The sequence below is a fragment of the Heterocephalus glaber genome, unplaced genomic scaffold (assembly GCF_053883595.1).
Source record: "Heterocephalus glaber isolate CG9 unplaced genomic scaffold, H.glaber_assembly_v1.0 deba00001577, whole genome shotgun sequence".
NCBI classification, from domain to species: domain Eukaryota; kingdom Metazoa; phylum Chordata; class Mammalia; order Rodentia; family Bathyergidae; genus Heterocephalus; species Heterocephalus glaber.
The window spans coordinates 13,491,490-13,509,895 of NW_028258358.1; the positions used below are offsets into that span (position 1 = coordinate 13,491,490).

At 37.2% G+C, this 18,406-nt stretch overlaps 1 protein-coding gene across 2 annotated transcripts in view; it reads left to right on the forward strand.

Moving 5' to 3' along the window:
• Slain1 (SLAIN family member 1) overlaps nt 1-18,205 on the forward strand; it is a 65,674-nt gene extending 47,469 nt beyond the window's left edge. For both annotated transcript variants that reach the window (XM_004845225.4, XM_004845223.4), the window contains 4 exons: nt 2,711-3,052; nt 9,495-9,650; nt 15,325-15,607; nt 17,123-18,205. In XM_004845225.4, coding sequence (XP_004845282.2) covers nt 2,711-3,052; nt 9,495-9,650; nt 15,325-15,607; nt 17,123-17,198 — 857 coding nt within the window. In that variant the 3' untranslated portion in view covers nt 17,199-18,205. The remainder of the gene's footprint in view (nt 1-2,710; nt 3,053-9,494; nt 9,651-15,324; nt 15,608-17,122) is intronic.
• The last annotated feature ends 201 nt before the right edge of the window (nt 18,206-18,406 follow it).

The following is an 18,406-nucleotide window of genomic DNA, read 5'->3' on the forward strand; positions in this document are numbered from 1 at the left end:
CAAAAAGAGTCTTACAAAAAAGGAACAGATAATAACACAAACTTTCTTTTTACGAAGTAAGATAAGCTATTAGTGTAAATGAAACAAATTAGTGTATATCTTACAATATTGCTTGGGTACAGATTTGATTATTTTAATCTTTCTCACTCATGGCAACCCATGATATGATGATGATGAATATTTCTTTCAAAATTCTGTTTCCTAAGTGTCTTACTTTTCTCTCCTTGCTGAGACAAAATATGCGACACCCAAAGTTAAAGGGGGAAATGTTTATTTAGCTCACAGTTTGTAGAGGTTTCAGTCCATAATCAGCTGGCTCCAAGGCAGAGTGGCACATGGCAGTGGGGTACCACTTCATGGGGGTGGAAGACAGCAAAAGCAAGCAAGCAAGTAACGAAATTTAACAGCATCTTGGTGCTCCTTTTATCTTATTTAAACTACTTAGGGCCAGTAGCGCTCACACCTTTAATCCTAGTGCCCTTGAGCCTAGCATTGCATTGTGAATCATTTCCAGCATCACGCATTCTAGATCAAGCCACCTCTGCAAAAGCCTATGACCACATGAGTCTTTGGGGGGACATCTAGACACAAACCGTAACATTCTGCCCCTGGCCCGCTAGAGACTCAGGCACATTCCTTTACACAAAAGCCATTTAGTCCATCTCTAAAAGTTGTCAAACTCCTGACAGTTTTAGCATTGCTGAAAAGTCCAAGTCCAAAGTCTCCTTTGAGATTTAAGGCAAACTCTTAGCTTCAAGCCCCTGTACTAACCGAAAGAAAGTTAAACACTTCTCACTTTCAATGGCACAAGATAGACAAACCCATTCCAAAATTTACAGACAGGATACAAAGGAAAGGAAGCAAAGCAAGTTCAGAATCCAGCAGGGCAAACTTTAAATTCTATAGTTTCACTTCCAGTATTCCTGGCAATCTGTGGCAAGTTGTGAACTCCAGAGGGCTTGGGTGGCTCTGCCCCTACAGCACTTCAGATAGTTGTAGCTCCCACGGCTTCTCTTTTGGGCCAGCTCTGCTTCTTCCTTGCAGCTTTCCTTAGATGATCCACACTCCTGGCTTCTCCAAACTTCTGGGATCTCTACTGCACTTTCAGCTTCACACCCACAGCTTCACACACTGCCCTATCAGGAGCACACTGCCTGGCCTCCCAGGTCTTCTGAAATCTGAGTGGAAGCCTTCCTGACCCCACAACTCTTGCATTCTGCATGCGCCTAAAACTAGCGCCACATGGACAACGCCAAGGTCTGATGCCAGCTGGAGCAGTAGCTAGTCTTGTTCCTCTCTTGGCTGTAGGGATTGAGTGCCTGGATTGCTGAGCACTCTGAATCCAGTTCTGAGGAACAAATTCTCTAGGCCACCACCATTATGGAGCACTGGGCTCTGGGCTTTCTTCTCAAAGCAAAGTCTTTCACTTTTGCAATTTTGAGGCTACAAAGGGTGGAGTCCTATTGCTTCTTGTGATGCAGGCTGTCTTTTCTATTCTGTTCCTTTTCAGCAATCAAGATCTCTTCTGCTTTGTTTTTGCAGACCGCAACTTTACTGGAGCTTTCTTTCTGGCCAAACACAAAACATTTAAAATCATTCTGCTGGACTCTGCTCTTGATTCTCAACATAAATCTGTCTAAAAGCCCCCAACAGTAGCCATTGTACCATCTCAACATTAGATTGTCTTGAAATTTCTTCTGCCAGATTAGTCTGCTGTCCTTAGTCTCAGTCTCAGGCAAAGTTTCTGGACATGAGCAAAATGTAGTCAAACTTTCTGCCAAGATATAACACACATTGTCTGGAGTCCAGCAGCCAGTGTAGTCCTTCTTCCCAGTGGAAACCTCTTGAGCCTGGTCTTTACCTGCTTTCTGTCTTCAGTCTCCCATACTGAACAGCCTAAGGTGTTCCACTTCTACTTCTTCAGCGGAAGTCTGAACCTTTCCTGACTCTTCCCTTTCCCACAAGCCAGTTCCAAATGCTCTTGTGCCACATGGCCAGGTAATGTCCCAGCAAAGACCCTACTTTTCTGGTACTAAATTCTGTCTTAGTTACTTTTCTCTCATTTTTGAGACAAAATACCGAACACCCAAAGTTAAAAGGGGAAAGGTTTATTTGGCTTACAGTTCATGGAGGTTTCAGTGCATAATTGGCTGGCTCCAAGGAAGAGTGGGAGGGGCAACAATTCATGGTGGTGGAAGACAGCAAAAGCAACAAGGGATCTTAACAGTGTCTTCCTACCCCTTTTATTTTATTTAGACTATTTAAGGTTGATAGCACTCACACCCTTAATCCCTAGTGCTCTTGGGCCTAACATTGCACCATAAATCACGCACTCTAAATTCGGCCAACTCCAAAATAGCTCCACCTCATTTACATGAGGCTTTGGGGGACATCTAAACACAAACCATAATATGAAGTATCTCGGGATTTGAAAAGGAATTATTTGGGGGAAATTGATAGATACTGATGGGTAGTTATAGGAGGTACTATATATAATCTTCACTAGAATGTGGGCAATCATTTTTCAGCACTGAATTGTCTAATATTAGATACCTGTTTGGTAGATAAATGTGTTTTAGGAGATTTCAAAAACTTAAAAACAAATAATGAGTCTATTTGAATATTTTTGGCACAAATATTTGATTAATTATAATTGGATGTTAGCTAGATTGAACTCTCCTAAGATAATACTGTTGTTGTTGTTTCATAGGTCTCAGGCAAGATTATGCTTCGACTTCAGCATGTGTGTCAAGACATAGCTCCAGTGTGTCTCTGAGTTCAGGAAAAAAAGGGACATCCAGTGACCAAGAATATGACCGATACAGTCTGGAGGATGAGGAAGAATTTGATAATTTGCCACCACCACAGCCTCGTCTCCCGAGATGTTCACCTTTCCAGAGAGGAATTCCCCACTCACAGACTTTTTCTAGCATTCGGGATTGTAGGAGAAGCCCCAGTTCCCAGTATTTTCCTTCAAATAATTACCAGCAGCAACAGTATTATTCACCTCAACCCCAAACTCCAGATCAGCAACCAAATAGGACCAATGGAGGTAGGTTGTATTATACAGTCAGTATAATTAATTGCTAAATGTTTCCCAGATTTGATAAATCCATCCTGAAGACCTTATCAGTTTTATCTAAGTTCACATCTAAACTGACCAACTTCTGGTTATGTGCCTCAGATTTATAGATGTATAGCTTTGAGGAAACTCGCATGACTTAACTGACTCAGAACAGGTTAGAAATGTGGAGCGCCTTTATGTTATTTCATTCCAGGTGTAGGTTTGGCAGGGTTGTTCAAGTTGAGGAGTTCATAGTCAAGCTCAGTGCTGTCAGAGGCCCTCAGTTGCATCGTTCTGCACCTTTGATGCGTCAGTCTTACTGCCTGCTCCTGGCACAGTGTGATGGTAAGTGTGGATGATGCTGGGGAAGGATACTGTTCTTACACATCCAGATTTAGAGGAAGTTTGGAATGTATCTTTCTGATTTCCTGGCATGTAGAATTAAGATATATGTAGCAGTGATTATGGAGCCTGGTATTTGGAATGGTAGTAGGAAGTTGATCTCTTAACGTCACCAAGGTGAGTTTGAGTATCTGTCTGACGCCCTCCCTCTTTTCTTTTCTCCTTCTCTCCCTCCCTTCTGTTCTTCATCATTTATCTTCCTGTCACACTCCCAGCAGTTAGATTCTTTGACTTTTAAAAACTCTAAGGAAAGCAGTAATGTGGCATTATAAGTCTGTTCTCTTTTTGTATTAATGATCAAGCAGATCATCACATGCAAATCCTGTAAAAGATGGAGAAACAAACCACTTAAAAGCTTTGTATTTATGCAGTTATTTTATTGTTACATTGTCCCATTTCTTTTTTTGGTACCGGGTATCAAACTCAGGACTTTGCGGTTTCGAGACAGGCAGCGGAACCACTGAGCTAAATCCCTGGCTACATTCCGTTTCATAAAATGAAGCCTAGAAGTGATCAAGTAGTATTGAAAAATGTTGTTAAGGCAAATATAAATTGTGTTAGTGATCATTGTTAATCACATTTTGATTTTTCCTTTTTCTTCTGTACTTGCATCATTGTGCAAATTGAGAAATCATCCAAAAGTCTTTAAAATTTTATATTTATAATTTCTCAGAACCTTAAAATTTTAAATTTGGGGGAGTGACAGTTAAGGAATATCATACTGACTAATATATTAAACAACATAATTCCAGAAAGAAGTGTATTCTCAGCCCTCAGTGGATGGCATGGTCGGCACGTGGAGTTGTTCTTCCGTGTTATAGTCAAGTGGTTTAGCCTGTCATGGTCAAGCTGTCAAGAGATGCTAGCTCTTCCTCTTGATTAGTGTTGTCAACAGGATCATTTTCCTCTCCACCATTGTTTGCTGCACCTTAGTGAAGTGGTATCTGCTTTCTTTCTTTAATAATCATTTTGGCAAGGATTAGAGTTCCCTGCAACCTGTGCTGTGCTACTGTTCACAGGAGAGTGAGGCCTACTGCAGTTCAGGGGCTGTTTGTGGTTAGTTTTATATTTCTTAAATGTCTGGTGTGTGCATACACAGAAAAATGGAATACAGAGGCAATTTTCTGGATATGACCTCTAACTATTAGCTTGGTGGTTGAGAGCCCAGGCTCTGAAGTCCAATAAACCCTGAGTTCTAGTCTTGTCCTGTCACTTAGCTCTTGCACATTGAAGTTTTTCAAGTCTGTAGGTTTTGGTTTCCTTAGCTATAAAATGTGGACAAGATAGTATCTGTCTCTTAGAAAACTTAGCTATAATTTTTACATCAAACCATCTGGTACATATACACCCAGCCTAAATATGTTATAAGGAATAAATAATGAATGTTACATTGCCTGAAGTGAATATGCTGAATACAATTTGTCTCTCATTCCTCCCACCTTTTTGAAACTTTTTTTGAACATAGGGCTCAGATATCTGAGCCTTCATTTGTTACCACAGAATATTGTTTGGACCAAATTGTAAAATAAGAATGGTGACTTTGAAACTAATCTACTTAATGCTTTTCTAAATTGCCAAAATAAATACGAGAAAACAATCATTTGCCTGTTTTAAAATAATTGAAAGTAAGATAGAAATATTTCTGTATGTATGTTTACATATCTCCCACACTGCCTGGATTCAAAAGAGGTGGCTCATAAAAGTTCTTGGCTTCTTTCTGGAAGTGTAGAATTAAAAGGAGCATATTTGGCCTAGTTTGTCAGATAACAAAAATAACTAAGTCTTATAGACTCTTTACCAAGCTGTACTGGGCAGTAGTAGATGGACTTATCAGTGGAGTGATGTAGTTGTTGTACGTTTGAGGCCCTCTTCTGGGCCTGTGTTGACTGGGAGGCCATAGTGCTAGCTGTTTGGTGGGTAACTGAGTCTTTATTGTATTCCTAAAGATTCCCGAGTCTTTGTCTCATGGAGTGGTGAATCTTGGCTCTTAACTATAGATAAACTCATTTCAGTTCTTTCCTTGGTTTGTTTCTCTGATCTTCTGCTGCGTCTCAGACCTTGAAGATTAAATTGTTGATTTCTTGGGGAGATAGAATTAAAATATTGCTTTTGATTCTTCGAACTTTAAAATGTGTCTGATTATTAATACATTCAGAATTGCTTAACAGGAAAGTGAATTTCACTTCCAGATGGCCTGACACAACTTTAGAGATCATATTTTACCTCCCAGAAGCAGAGCATCTTAAATATTTATACTTAGAAGGCTTTATTTTTAGTGGCATATTTGAAGATTAAAGCTTTGTGAAATTGACTAAGAATTTAAGTAGAAGTAAAATTGGTTTTAAAGACTGATGCATTTGGATCAGAAGAGACTAGAGACATAACCAAGTGTAACCTGTGAACCTTGTTGACTAGATTGTGGTTTGTAGGGAAAACTTAATTGAAAGAGAATCTTGAGATGTTTAGAAAATTTTGTGTATGAGTTATGATGTTAATTTGCTTATACGTTAGAATCACAGTATTGTGATTCTGTGGAATTTTCTTATTCTTAGGGGAGCCATTTCCATTTAGGGTTAAAATGTCAATATGGCTGCAGCTTTTGTATTGTTATTAGCAAAGAAATGCATATGTAAAATTAAGTGTAGCAAAATCAAAACAGCTCATAGATCTAGATAGAAAACATATGGGTGTATTTATGATACTATTTTCATTATTTCTGTATACAGTAGTGGAAAACTTATAGTATATAGTTGTGGATAAATTTTGAAAAGATATAGAAGCTCAGTTAATTTTCTGATTAATAGAAGATAATTATTTCCCTCTGCCTCCCTGCTATTTCAGAAGTATGTAGTGAAAATAATTTCATCTTGTACATACAGAGGCTGACTTCTTCATACTAGTGTTTATGATGTTCAAAAGATCTAGATGTGGGATCTAAAACTTTCTCTTTCAGTTCATTTCCTCCATATACTTAGTGCCTATATACACGTGCATAATATTTGTTGAATGTATTAATGCCTTCTGCATGGGGATAGAAACTAATAGGAATTTTAGGATAAAACATGTGATTATTGAAAGCAGGCTTCCAGCCAGGCACAACAGTACACATCTGTAATCCTAGCATTCTTGGAGTTTGAGGCAGGAGGATCTCAAAATTGAGACCAGCATGAGCAACTTAGTGAGACCCTGTCTCCCAGTAGAAAAATAGAAAGGACTGGGATGTACCACAGTGCAGAGGCCTTGAGTTCCATCCCTAGTATTGGGGAAAAAAAGGATTCAAGGTAGGTTTGAGATGTAGCTCAGTAGTAAATATTTGCCTAGCATTAAAAAGGTTGGAAAGCATGAGGCTGTATAGTCAGTCATCCCACCTTAAGTGAGGTTTTGCTTTTTATAATTTCAGTGATCAACTGTGGTCAGAAAGTATTAAATGGAAAAATCTCAAAAATAAATAACTTACAGCAATATGTTTCAGAAGTTATTGTTAATCCTTATTATGCATAATTTATAAAGTAAAACTTATAGGTGTGCATGTATAATACAAAGCAGTATATATAGATTTTGGTACTATCTGTGGTTTTAGACATCTATTGGAAATCTTCAAAGGAATCCCCTGAGGATAAGGAAGAACTATAGTAACGAGAAAAATAACCAAGAAATCTGACAGTCAGATCTGCTAAATCTGGCAGTGTAGGTGTCATTGCTCTTCAGAGATGCAGAATCAGGAAATGTGGGAGTGGTAGATGCCTTGACCAGGAAGTGTACAGAAAAGCTTTTCTAAGAAGGGGATAATCGTGCTGATTCTGATTCTGTTGTGTTTTGTTTTGCCTTATGGGGGATCAAACTCAGGAGTGTTCCCCAGTGAGCCGGACCCCTCCCCTTTTTAATTTTGCAGTCCTCCTGCCTCAGTCTTCCTCAGTGCTGGAATAATTCTTAAAAGTATGAGTAGGGTGAAGGGCACACAGGTAATGGGGAAAAAATAAGAACCAAGATACATCATGTACAGGTACAAACACCCCATGATAAATGTAAATGAATTGTATACCTAAAATGTACCAATAAAAGAACTAAAAAAAAAAATATTAGTAAATGTTAGTAAGTTAGATCAAATACTCCTTTGGTCTCAATGATTCCAAAATTTCTTATTATACTTTAGTTTTTGTATAAGTATGCTTATTATACTTTTAAAATTTTTGTTTATTCCCTGGACTACCACAATGGCCAAAATTTCTAGACAGGAGTACTACATTTAATGGGTACAGATATTGTAGAGAGAGAAGTGTGCAAAGGAGCAGAAAGGTGAAATGAATTTAGTTTGTTTGTGAGTGTATTTTGATTAAGTATTCAAGTACATCATTTATTTTCTGAGTTAGTGTGAAAGAAAATAGTCACAGGCTTGTGTGGCTTGATATGTGTACTTTATTGTCTGGGGATGTATATTAATATAGATAAAAATATCTGTGAAGTTAAGCAAAGTGGAAAAGAAAATAGGTCGTACCATAGTTTGTAATCTTCCAAAAGTTTAATCCTAACTTTCAAATATTATTCTTTAATATTTTATTTTGTAGAAACTAAATTCTATTTTAAATTTAAATTTATTTTAATTTTTCTTCTTAGGATTGATGATAGAAAAAAATTGAGAAAAACTGATCTAGACCATAGAATCAGAATCAGGGATGATACCTGTCCCATGTGCTGTGGTATCTCCACCATCGTACAGAGTACCTGGCTCTTACTGTACGTCCCTTATTCATCCTTTCCCCTGTGATGAGAGAGGCGTCCTGTGGAGGGACCATCTGCCCCCAGTACAAGGGAATTCTCTGTGTTGGGGAGCAGGCTGCATGGTGGCAGTAAGTGGAACAGGAGGAGATGAGGCTAATGATGACTCCCCAGCCTGTACCTTGTAGGGCTTATTGGCCTAGTTTGGGAGCTTGGCCTTTCAGTTGGTAGTGAAAGAGAGGGATTGGGTTTGGAGAGCTTTCAGGTGTGAGCTTGTGTTCTGGGAAGAGTGGAACACATGTCCAGAAGATGGATTGGGTAACAAGATGGGGTGCCTGGAGACCAACTGAGAGGATTTTGTGAAAATGTGAGTGATAAATAACGTGAACTGCATGACAATGTAGGGTTCACTGAACACTGCATAAAACTGACAGGATTTGGAGTGTAGGCTGGAAGAAGGAGAACTTTAGGAAACACATAGCTCTAAGCAATGTAGAAGTAACTGGGGAGAGAAATAATCCTTTTTGGACTTGAACAGATTTTAGCTTAATATTTAGATGAATGATTTGTTTTCTGAGCTTGAGTGGCCTGATGTATGCACTTTAATTTTTTTATTAATAAAGAAAATGAATATCTTGTCCAGTTGATCTTACGGCTGATATAAAATTTCAGCAATCTTAAAATCTTTGTATGGCTCTCTGCTGCCTCTTGGTGGCAGAAGAACTTAGGAAAAAGAAATTAAAACATCTCTTGGTTTTTTCCTAGTATGCAAAGAGTGGGTATAGTAATTAGAGGTAAAACTTTCCAGAAGTTGATGTGATTGTGTTGATGTAATGAGTGGATATTTTAAGAAATGTCAAGTTGGAATTTTATTAATTTGTTCTACTTTGATATATTAACAAAAGTTTCAGTAAGTTAGCGTTGAGTCTCCTAGGTTTTCTAGAATAAACATACAACTTTACTTTTAGTGTTCTTAAATGGCTGTAAGATTATTTTTGAACCCAACTTGATGTGGTTTTGTCCACTTACTAAGAACAAACAGAACAAACAGCTAATTTATTAGCTAGGCCCTATCTTTTTTTAAAGGATACTTGTTTGCTTTTAGCAACAGTCTATTGGGTATATTTCCTCTATTGGAGGATATGTTTTCTTACACAGAACATTAATTCCCTGTTAATTTGTTTATATTGTACATGATATTTTTATTTGTTATTGAACAAAATGAAATATTATTTATTGACTTTTGAAAGCAAGTGTTTCAATTGGCATAGAATTGTGGTTTTGAACTTAGTAAGATTCTTTTCTTTTCCAGATAAACTCCGGAGAAGTATGCCCAATCTAGCCCGGATGCCAAGTACAACAACTGTTAGCAGTAACATTAGTTCTCCAGTCACTGTGCGAAACAGTCAGAGTTTTGACTCAAGTTTGCATGGAGCTGGAAATGGAATTTCAAGAATACAGTCTTGTAGTGAGTATAATAAATTTTCTTTTCTTCTTCATTTTTTGAGTAATTTCTAATTACTTATAACACCATTAGGAAAATAACTTCTATTTCTTTTCTTCTTGCAAACACATTAAGGGAAAATTTTCTCCTTGGCACATAGTTTTTGTACTTGGCCACTACAATGTAGTATTTTTTCTTTGCAGATTCTTCTCTTTCTAGCTGTGAACCTGACATCTTTACTCCAAAAAAGCATGTTAATTTTGTCCAGCTGTTACTTTAATCTTGGTTTTCATCATTCCATAGCATGTTTCCCTACATATGTAGTTGTATTTTAGTGTAGCTAAGGTAATTTTTACCGTCTCCATTTCGCTTTCCACACATTCTGTTGTATGCTTCCTATCCATTTTCCCCAGCAGTGAGCAATGCAGTAAACGTTAACCCTAGTGATTAAATGTTCTTAGTTTGTGTGCGGATGTGGTGTTTCCTGATTACATTTTCCCATCCATACACAAGCTGTCTGTGTGAATCGCTGAGGTTGTCTTAGAGTGGCCCTGGGAGGCAGACAAGATCCTAGCTCACATCCATACCTGGGAGGCCCAAGGTGTGTTCAGTGTAGGGGTAGAGAGTTATCAATCAGATACATAGTCTGCATCCAAAGTGATATTTAACCACCTCTTCCTCAACCCTAGCTTTCCCCAAAATGTGATATTTCATTTCTTTGTCTTAGATCCTAACAACAAAATGATAGCATTTACTCAGTATAAGGATCTGTGCTGATTTATATTTATTATCTTATTTAGTTCTACCAACGACTCTGTGATGTAGTTGCTATTACTATTTCCATTTTGTGGAGGAAGAAACAGTTTCAGACAGGTCAAGCAACAGTTTTCTTAAGGCCATGCATGCAGAGATTCAAACACAGGTCTGGCTAATCCTGGAGCTTGTGCTTTTAGCTACCATGATATTCTGACTCTACATGCTGTTCTTCACTGCCTCCCATTCTTCTTTCCTCTTTGCATTAGTCAGCTTTCTTGTCACTGAGACACAAGTCAAATAAACAATTTAAAGGAGAAGAGGTTTAATTTGCTCATGGTTTCAGTCCATGATCAGCTGACTGTAACACAGAGAGGCAAAAGAATCTGGAGGAGCAAAGCTGCTTAGTTCATGGCAGCCAGGAAACAGAACAGGGGAAGAGTCTGAGAGTGGTATTGGTGAGAGACCAGACATAGACTTTCAGGCCACTCCTGTATGACCCACACCTAGAAGTGTGCTCCACCAGTCCCTGTGGCGCATCCCAAAGTCAATCAAGTTGAAACTCTACCCTAAAGCCTTAACCTTCTTATTCCAGTTTACTTCTGTTTACCACTTTGAAAATCTTCATTGCTTCATTGAAGAACATAACACATTCTCCTAAATGCCTCCCAAACAAGCCTCCAGTGGGTTAGGCTTTTGTTGTTTACCTCTATTACTCAGTGCACTTGTCGAGCAGCCCTAATCAAAAAATCCATTTTTGAATTGGGTCTTTGAATTTGGGGGGGGTCACACATGTGTAAATACCGAATAGTTTCCCTAGTGTGAGAAACTGAAAGTGTAAATAAAGATTAAAATGAATAATTGATAATTTGAAATAGAAAGAAAAGGTCCAAAGGGATAGAGGAAGTAGGAGGGGAAGGGGAAAGAAAAGAAAGGAAAGGAAAAATTATGAGAAAAGAAAAAAATAGAAACAAAATCTATGTAAATAGGGAAGGGTGGAGGGGGGAAGGGTGCATAGGGAATGGGGAAAAAATAAGAACCAAGGTACATCATGTACAGGTACAAGCACCCAATGATAAATGTAAATGTATTGTATACCTAAAATGTACCAATAAAAGAATTTAAGCAAAAAAAAAAAGAAAAAATCCAGACTGCAAAATCTGAAATATTGCCAACATGATGCTGCAAATAGAAAATTCTTACATGAAGCTTTGTTTCATGCACAGAATTATTAAGAATATTATAGAAAATTACCTTCAAAGTATATATATGTGTATGAAACAAATGAATTTTGCATTTGGAATTTATTCCGTCGCCTAGATACCCCATTATGTATATGCAAATATTCCCAAATCCAGAAAAATCTAAAACACTTCTATTCCTAGGCATTTCAGATAAAGTATATTCAACCTGTTTCAGGCTTTATTGTCTTTATGTATTTGTCTTTCTTATCAGATAATAAATTCCCTCTGGGCTCAGACTCAAGATTATTTGATTTTCTGTTCCCAGTGCCTAAACATAATGCACTCTCAGTGAATGAATGAATCCATGCCATAGAATTAGGCGTTAGGCCTTGACTTGTTAAATATTTGTATTAATGATTTTTGTAAAGACACAGAAGCAGTCTGTGGATTTGCTAATGGCATGCAACTGAGAGTGTTTCTAACTAATTTTATGTCAGGAGCTTTGACAGGTCAGATAACATCACAATGAACTTTAACTGAAATATTCAACCCTAAATATGAGTTATAAAAGTCAACAGTATGTGGTAGGACAAATATGGTTTTGACAATTACAAATATGTTACTGATTAGGAATTTTTGATGACTCAACTCAGTATGGGTGAGTAACAGTTGAGTGCCAGAAAAATGTATGTAACCCAGAATAGAATTGAATGTACCCGATGAAAATATCTGTCTTTGACTGAAATATTCATACAATAATGTTAGCTTGTCATAAGAACAAAGGAACCAATTTTAAGAGACTCCCAGTGGCCCAATTGGGACAGTTAGAGCCACAGAATACTTATAGTAATGGATTATTATCCACTAATTATTATTCACTGTCAAGAAGAGTGTTCTTATATGATAGGACAATCAGAACTTTGGTTTTGTATCTTAGGATTCTGTTTTCACAAGCATTTCTGAGCATTATAAGCCACTATTCTTTCTGTATTGCATTTTAAATTTTTGTCATGAAGACTCCTAGTTTTATTTTCTGGAAAAAGCAAAGGTTAGTTAGAGAAAGTTAGAAAGAAGGATAACATAGAAAGAGAAACATTACAGTAGTCAGAAACCTAGTTGTAGTTACTTTTCTTGTCACTAAGACAAAATACTCGACACCCATAACTGTAATGAGGAAAGGTTTATATTGGCTCACAGATTGTAGAGGTTCAGTCCATGGTCAAGTGACTCCAAGGCAGAGGTGCATGGCAGAGAGATCAAGGGAGGAAGAAGGGAGATAGACCTTTCTGGGCCATACCCCCAGTCACCCACCTCCTCAGACCAGGGTTTACCTCCCACCATCATTTTTTTTTTTTTTTGGTACTGGGGATTGAACTTGGGACCTTGCGCTTATGCAGCAGGTGCCAGAACCACTGAGCTAAATCCTCGGCCCCCACCATCTATTTTTTTAATCTGTAAACTCTAGTGGACTGATCCATTGATGAATATCAAACCCCCATGACCCAATCACCTCCCCAGAGCCCTACCAGTGAGTGCTTGAAGTTTGGGGAGACATCTAGATGTAAACCATACATATCTAAGTTTGAGTCTTCTTAATTATAAACTCGGGCATATTTTAATTCTTCATTTTTCATTTGTAAATTAGCATTATACTTATTAAATATTTTAACTAGCTTCTGTTTTTTTTAAATCAAGGGTGGTTGTCTATCTTGTGTGTAAGAGAAATAATAACAGTAGCTGGACTCTGTCCTGAAAACTAGTCTCTAATTTTATTTCAGATGGAACTGATTGGAATTTCATTGAATCTGTAGATTAATTTCTGGAGAAACTTAACAATAGTAATTGTTCTTCATTAACATGGAACAGTCAATCCTTTGTTGTTTTAAGTCATCAGTGTGTCTCAGAAATGTTTTGTAGCTTTCTGTGTAGAGGTTTTGTATATCTGTAGTTAAACTTATTTCTAGCTATGTTTATATAAATGGTATTTTTTCTAATTTTAGTTTCTTCTAGTTTGCTGGTATTTAGAATACAGTAGATTTTTGCATTTTGATAATTGTATTCAACTTTTCTAAATTCATTTATCATAATAGTTACAGAGTTTGGTATATACCTAACATAATAAGTGAATATGATCTCCAAAACATGTTCAAGAATGTTCATAAATAACCCCAAATGAAATAACCCCGTCTTTCATCAACAGGAGAATAAATTGTGGCATTCATATAGTGGAATAGTACATGTATGAATCTAATATATAATGCTGAATGAAAAAAGCCAGACACAAGAAGGAACATATTATGTAATTAGATTTGTATGAAGTTCAAAATAGGAATGCCCAGGGTGTGATGAAAAGGCAGGGGTAAGTTAATCTCAGGAGTGTTGCCTAGCAGTGGGCATGAGGGAGCCCAGGAGGTGCTGGCGACATTGTACATCTTGAGGTAGGGGGTGGCTACATGGATACGTTCACTTTGAAAATTCTTTAGGATTAATGGTTGTTATAAAGCTAATAACAGTTTACATCTGTTGGATTGAGCAGTTACTAAGTGCCAGGCATCATTCTGAGTCTTTAAGTAGATTAATTTATTTAATTTTCAAAACAACCTTTTGAGATAAGTAAATGCCATACTGTTTTTAATAGTGTTTGTAGTAAGCCATTTGTATCTACAGATACTGCTTCTGTTTTCCTTCTTATAATTACAACTGTTAAATTGGCCCCTTTTAAAATTTTCATTGAACTATCCCCAGAACAACCATCAAGAAATCATAATGTTTTCCAAGCAAACAAGGACAAATTTGTCTTATAAGAACTCATTACTATTATTATGAAATTTGCTAAAGGAAAGAAGGCTGTACTTAGAACTGGCTTCTGAATGTACAGGTGACCCTTGAGCAACACAGGTTTGAACTTTGAGTCAGTGTACCCATGAAAATTTTTTTTTTTAGATTAGTGACAATTTTGAAAAAACTTGCTGACAAAACTTGTAGCCTAGAAATATGGAAAAAAAGGTATGTCATTAATGCATGAAACAGATGAGTATTTTTATTTACTATCATAAAATATATACAATGTTAAAGTGTATCAAAATTTATGCACACAGTACTTACAGACATACATGGCTCCATTCTCAGTTTTAGAGACATATAAACAAACTTAAAGATGGTGTAATGAATCATAACTGCATCAAATTAGCTGTCATGCATGCTGTACCACCAGTATAATTCCATAAGCCATCTCCTGTTGCTGCAGGTGAGCTGAAGTGTCACAAGCATCCACTGGAAATGCCCTGTGATACCGAACATCTCCAAAAGAGCAGGTCATCTCTGCAGTAAATTGCATATCACAGTACAAAGTGATCTTTTACAGTTCTTTAGTATTTTATTCTATTATATAATATGCATAGTATACAGAATAGTTATTAATTGACTTTAGGTTATTAGTCTGGCTTCAGATCAACAGCAAGCTATAAATTAAGTTTTGGGGGAGTCAAAATATCTCCTTGGATCTTGGCTGCATGGAATCTTCACTCCCAGCCCTCACATCAGCCAAGGGTCACCTGTAGTTAGGGACTTCACAGTGTTGTTGAGTAACAGAGTAGGTGGCTCTTGTCCAAGATTAAAATTTCCTGGTAATAAATGGTGTCTGGAATCTCTGTTTCCTTTATCTCCTCCTCTTAGACGGTCTAGGCCCCTCTGAGTATCACACGTTTCCTACTTCGGGTGGCAGTGGAGTTTTCTCACACAAATACCCTTTGCTCTTCTAGTTCCACCACCAGGACAGATTCAGCACAGGGTGCACAGCGTGGGACACTTCCCAGTGTCTGTCCGACAGCCTCTCAAAGCCACAGCCTACGTGAGTCCAACTGTTCAAGGCAGCAGTAACATGCCTGTGTCCAACGGCCTCCAGTTGTACTCCAACACCGGAATCCCCACCCCGAACAAAGCATCGGCTTCTGGGATCATGGGCCGGAGTGCGCTTCCACGACCTTCATTGGCAATAAATGGGAGTAATCTGCCTCGGAGCAAAATTGCACAGCCTGTCAGGAGGTAAGAATCTCTGTTTACATGACTTCCTTTGCTCTGGGAACCACCCTCACTTTTACTTTTTCTCAGTTTAGCCTCAGAAGGTCCACTATCCTGTATGGCTCAGCTCGTGTCCTCCTTTCTCTGGAAAGTGTTGGGTGTCACTGTGTGGTCAGATCCCCTTCTCTCTGATCTCATCTTTTTCCCTTCTTCACTTCATTTTTGATACACCCTTTGCTTTTTGCTTGAATTGGCCCAGTAAGCTCTATCTTCACAGCTTTAATCGTTTTTTCTTCTGCAAGTGATTTGTACGGCATATTCCCTGCCTTCCTCAGCACTTTGCTTACGTGACACTGCGGTCCAAAATCACAAGCTCCACAAGGGTGGAGGTTAGTGGATTCATTGGTTATCTGCCCTAGAACACCAAAGGCAAGAACTATGCTCAGCACAGGGTAGATGTCAAGCATGTTTTGAATTAGTCATTTTTTGTCAAAGTGTAAAAATGTGTTAGGCGTATGTGCTCATGCATGCCCCAAACCTTCCCCTCTCCCTACACACATAATTTAAAAAGAATCTTAATGATATTCAGTGGGGAGTCTTATCAGTTTATGTTAGTAAATTGGATTTGGTCTAAGTAGTTTTTTGTTTTGTCTTTGAAAATTTTAGATTACTTGAAGAGAATATTTTAGAGAAGCTCATAGTTATGATGCAACCTTCTTGAACTGGATATTCCAGAGTTTCTTACAGTAAAAAACAAAACAAAACGACAAAAAAACCCCAAAATACAAAAGTGAATAGAAGATTGATGAGAAAATAGAGTAAATACAGACAACTCTTACAAGAAATTAGGATATAAAGAGGGAGAAAGAACCATAGTAAAATCTTGAAAGGGATGTAGGAACAAGTAATTTTTCCTTCTTTATGTATTTATATGTTTATACTTTTGCTTTTATTTTCCGGTTAAACATATACTTGCTTGGATCAAAAACAAATTGAGAAACTAGAAAAATTCATAAAAAATGAAAACAGGAAAAGTAATAAAAGATAACCCATAATCCTTCTACCAAGAAAGAAATTCTTTGTCTCCACACCAAACTCCAGGGAATGTTTTCACTTCTAGACTATACGAGAAGGTCTGTTTCCTCAAACTTTAGGCAAATACTGTGTATTGTCATTCTTTTAAAACTTTTTACCAATGTGATAGGCAAATCCTTAATTATTAATGAGGTTAAAAATTTCCTCATGTTTATTTGCTATGATTTTAAAACATTTTTCATCCATGAAGGATATCAACCATTTTCATTTGTTTCCAGTTTACATGTGCACATACAACACATAGGGTACTCTGGGACAGCCTGGGCTTCCAGGCTGTAAGCATGTGCTATGAAGGCTTGAGTGTGAAGCTCAAGGTTCACTTGGGACAGCTCTAGCAGCTTGTTGTTACTGGATGGAGGAGCATAGATGGGGAAGGAGATCAAAGTAAGTGATGTGACTCATGAGACTGTTAACAGTCTGTTTCCTCTTTTCATCCCTTTATAGTTTCCTGCAGCCTCCAAAGCCTCTGTCTTCACTCAGCACACTGAGGGATGGAAATTGGAGAGATGGTTGCTACTGATGCAGTTTTATGTACTCTTTGAAGAATGGGAAAGAAGTGAAAATGAGGGTTGTATTACCTAGCTGGCTGGGTAACAGTGGATGTTGGGATATTCTTTCCCTTTTGCATTTTAACATATTTACTGCATTGTTTTTCAGTGGACCAATCACCAGAGACTAATTATTGCACTTAAATATTTGCCTGAAATACTGCAACATTCTCAAACCAGTGGTTGCAGTATTGTGACACTTAGATCTAGCAAGTTTTTGTAGAACTGCTCTGTACCTGAATACTTTTTGAAAGAATTGAGATGTATCAATAATGCTTTGCCATATGAGTTTTTTAAAAGTAACTTGTTCAATTTACTATGTGTTCTAAACATCTTTCCATTATATGTTGTGTATTTTAATACATCACATATTTACAGCTAGGTTCTATAACATGCTTTGAATTTTACTTTTTTATAGTTTACAGGAATTTTATTTTTCTGTGCCTATTTCTTTTTACATCTATGTGAACCACTATGGAACAACTTAAATTTTGTGCCATAAAAATATTTTTGTGGTAAGGTACTATTTTTTTAGCTCTAGGGATATATCAGCGAAAATACACCATACAATTTGAGACATAATTTTATGTTGAATGAGCACAACATAATCTGAAGCATTGCAAGGAGATAGCCAGACAGCAGAGTTAAGCAGTCTTGTCTTTTTATTGTTAATTTATTGTCGTACATGAGTTTCATATTTATAATGGCATCACAAGCTCATTGCACTTAATACCTGCAATGTTTGCTACTATACCACAACTGATTTTCAATACTTTATTACAAAGGATGAAACTGTAATGTTTTATTAACAATGCTTCTGGAAATGAATGCATTTTAAAGCAAATAAATCTTTTGATAGACCTTTTACAAAATCCATTTGCACTAATGAATGCTTTCTTATGGTATATGACTTAATATTTGTTACTGTGTACACTGCTGTTTTGGAATGTTCAGAAATAAAGATTCTATTTCAGCAATATCAGATCATGCGTGAATGTGCAGCATAAACATCAAGAATAACATATGTATGTTTCACAGCAATTGTCAAAATGGTTATTGTGGCCATATTTTTTGACCAGGGCATTTATATTTCAAGCCAGGATACTCCCATTTTTCAAAATTACTTTTCTTTTCTCTAAAATGTTAATGAGGAAATGCAAGGTTTTATTTTTACAGTGAG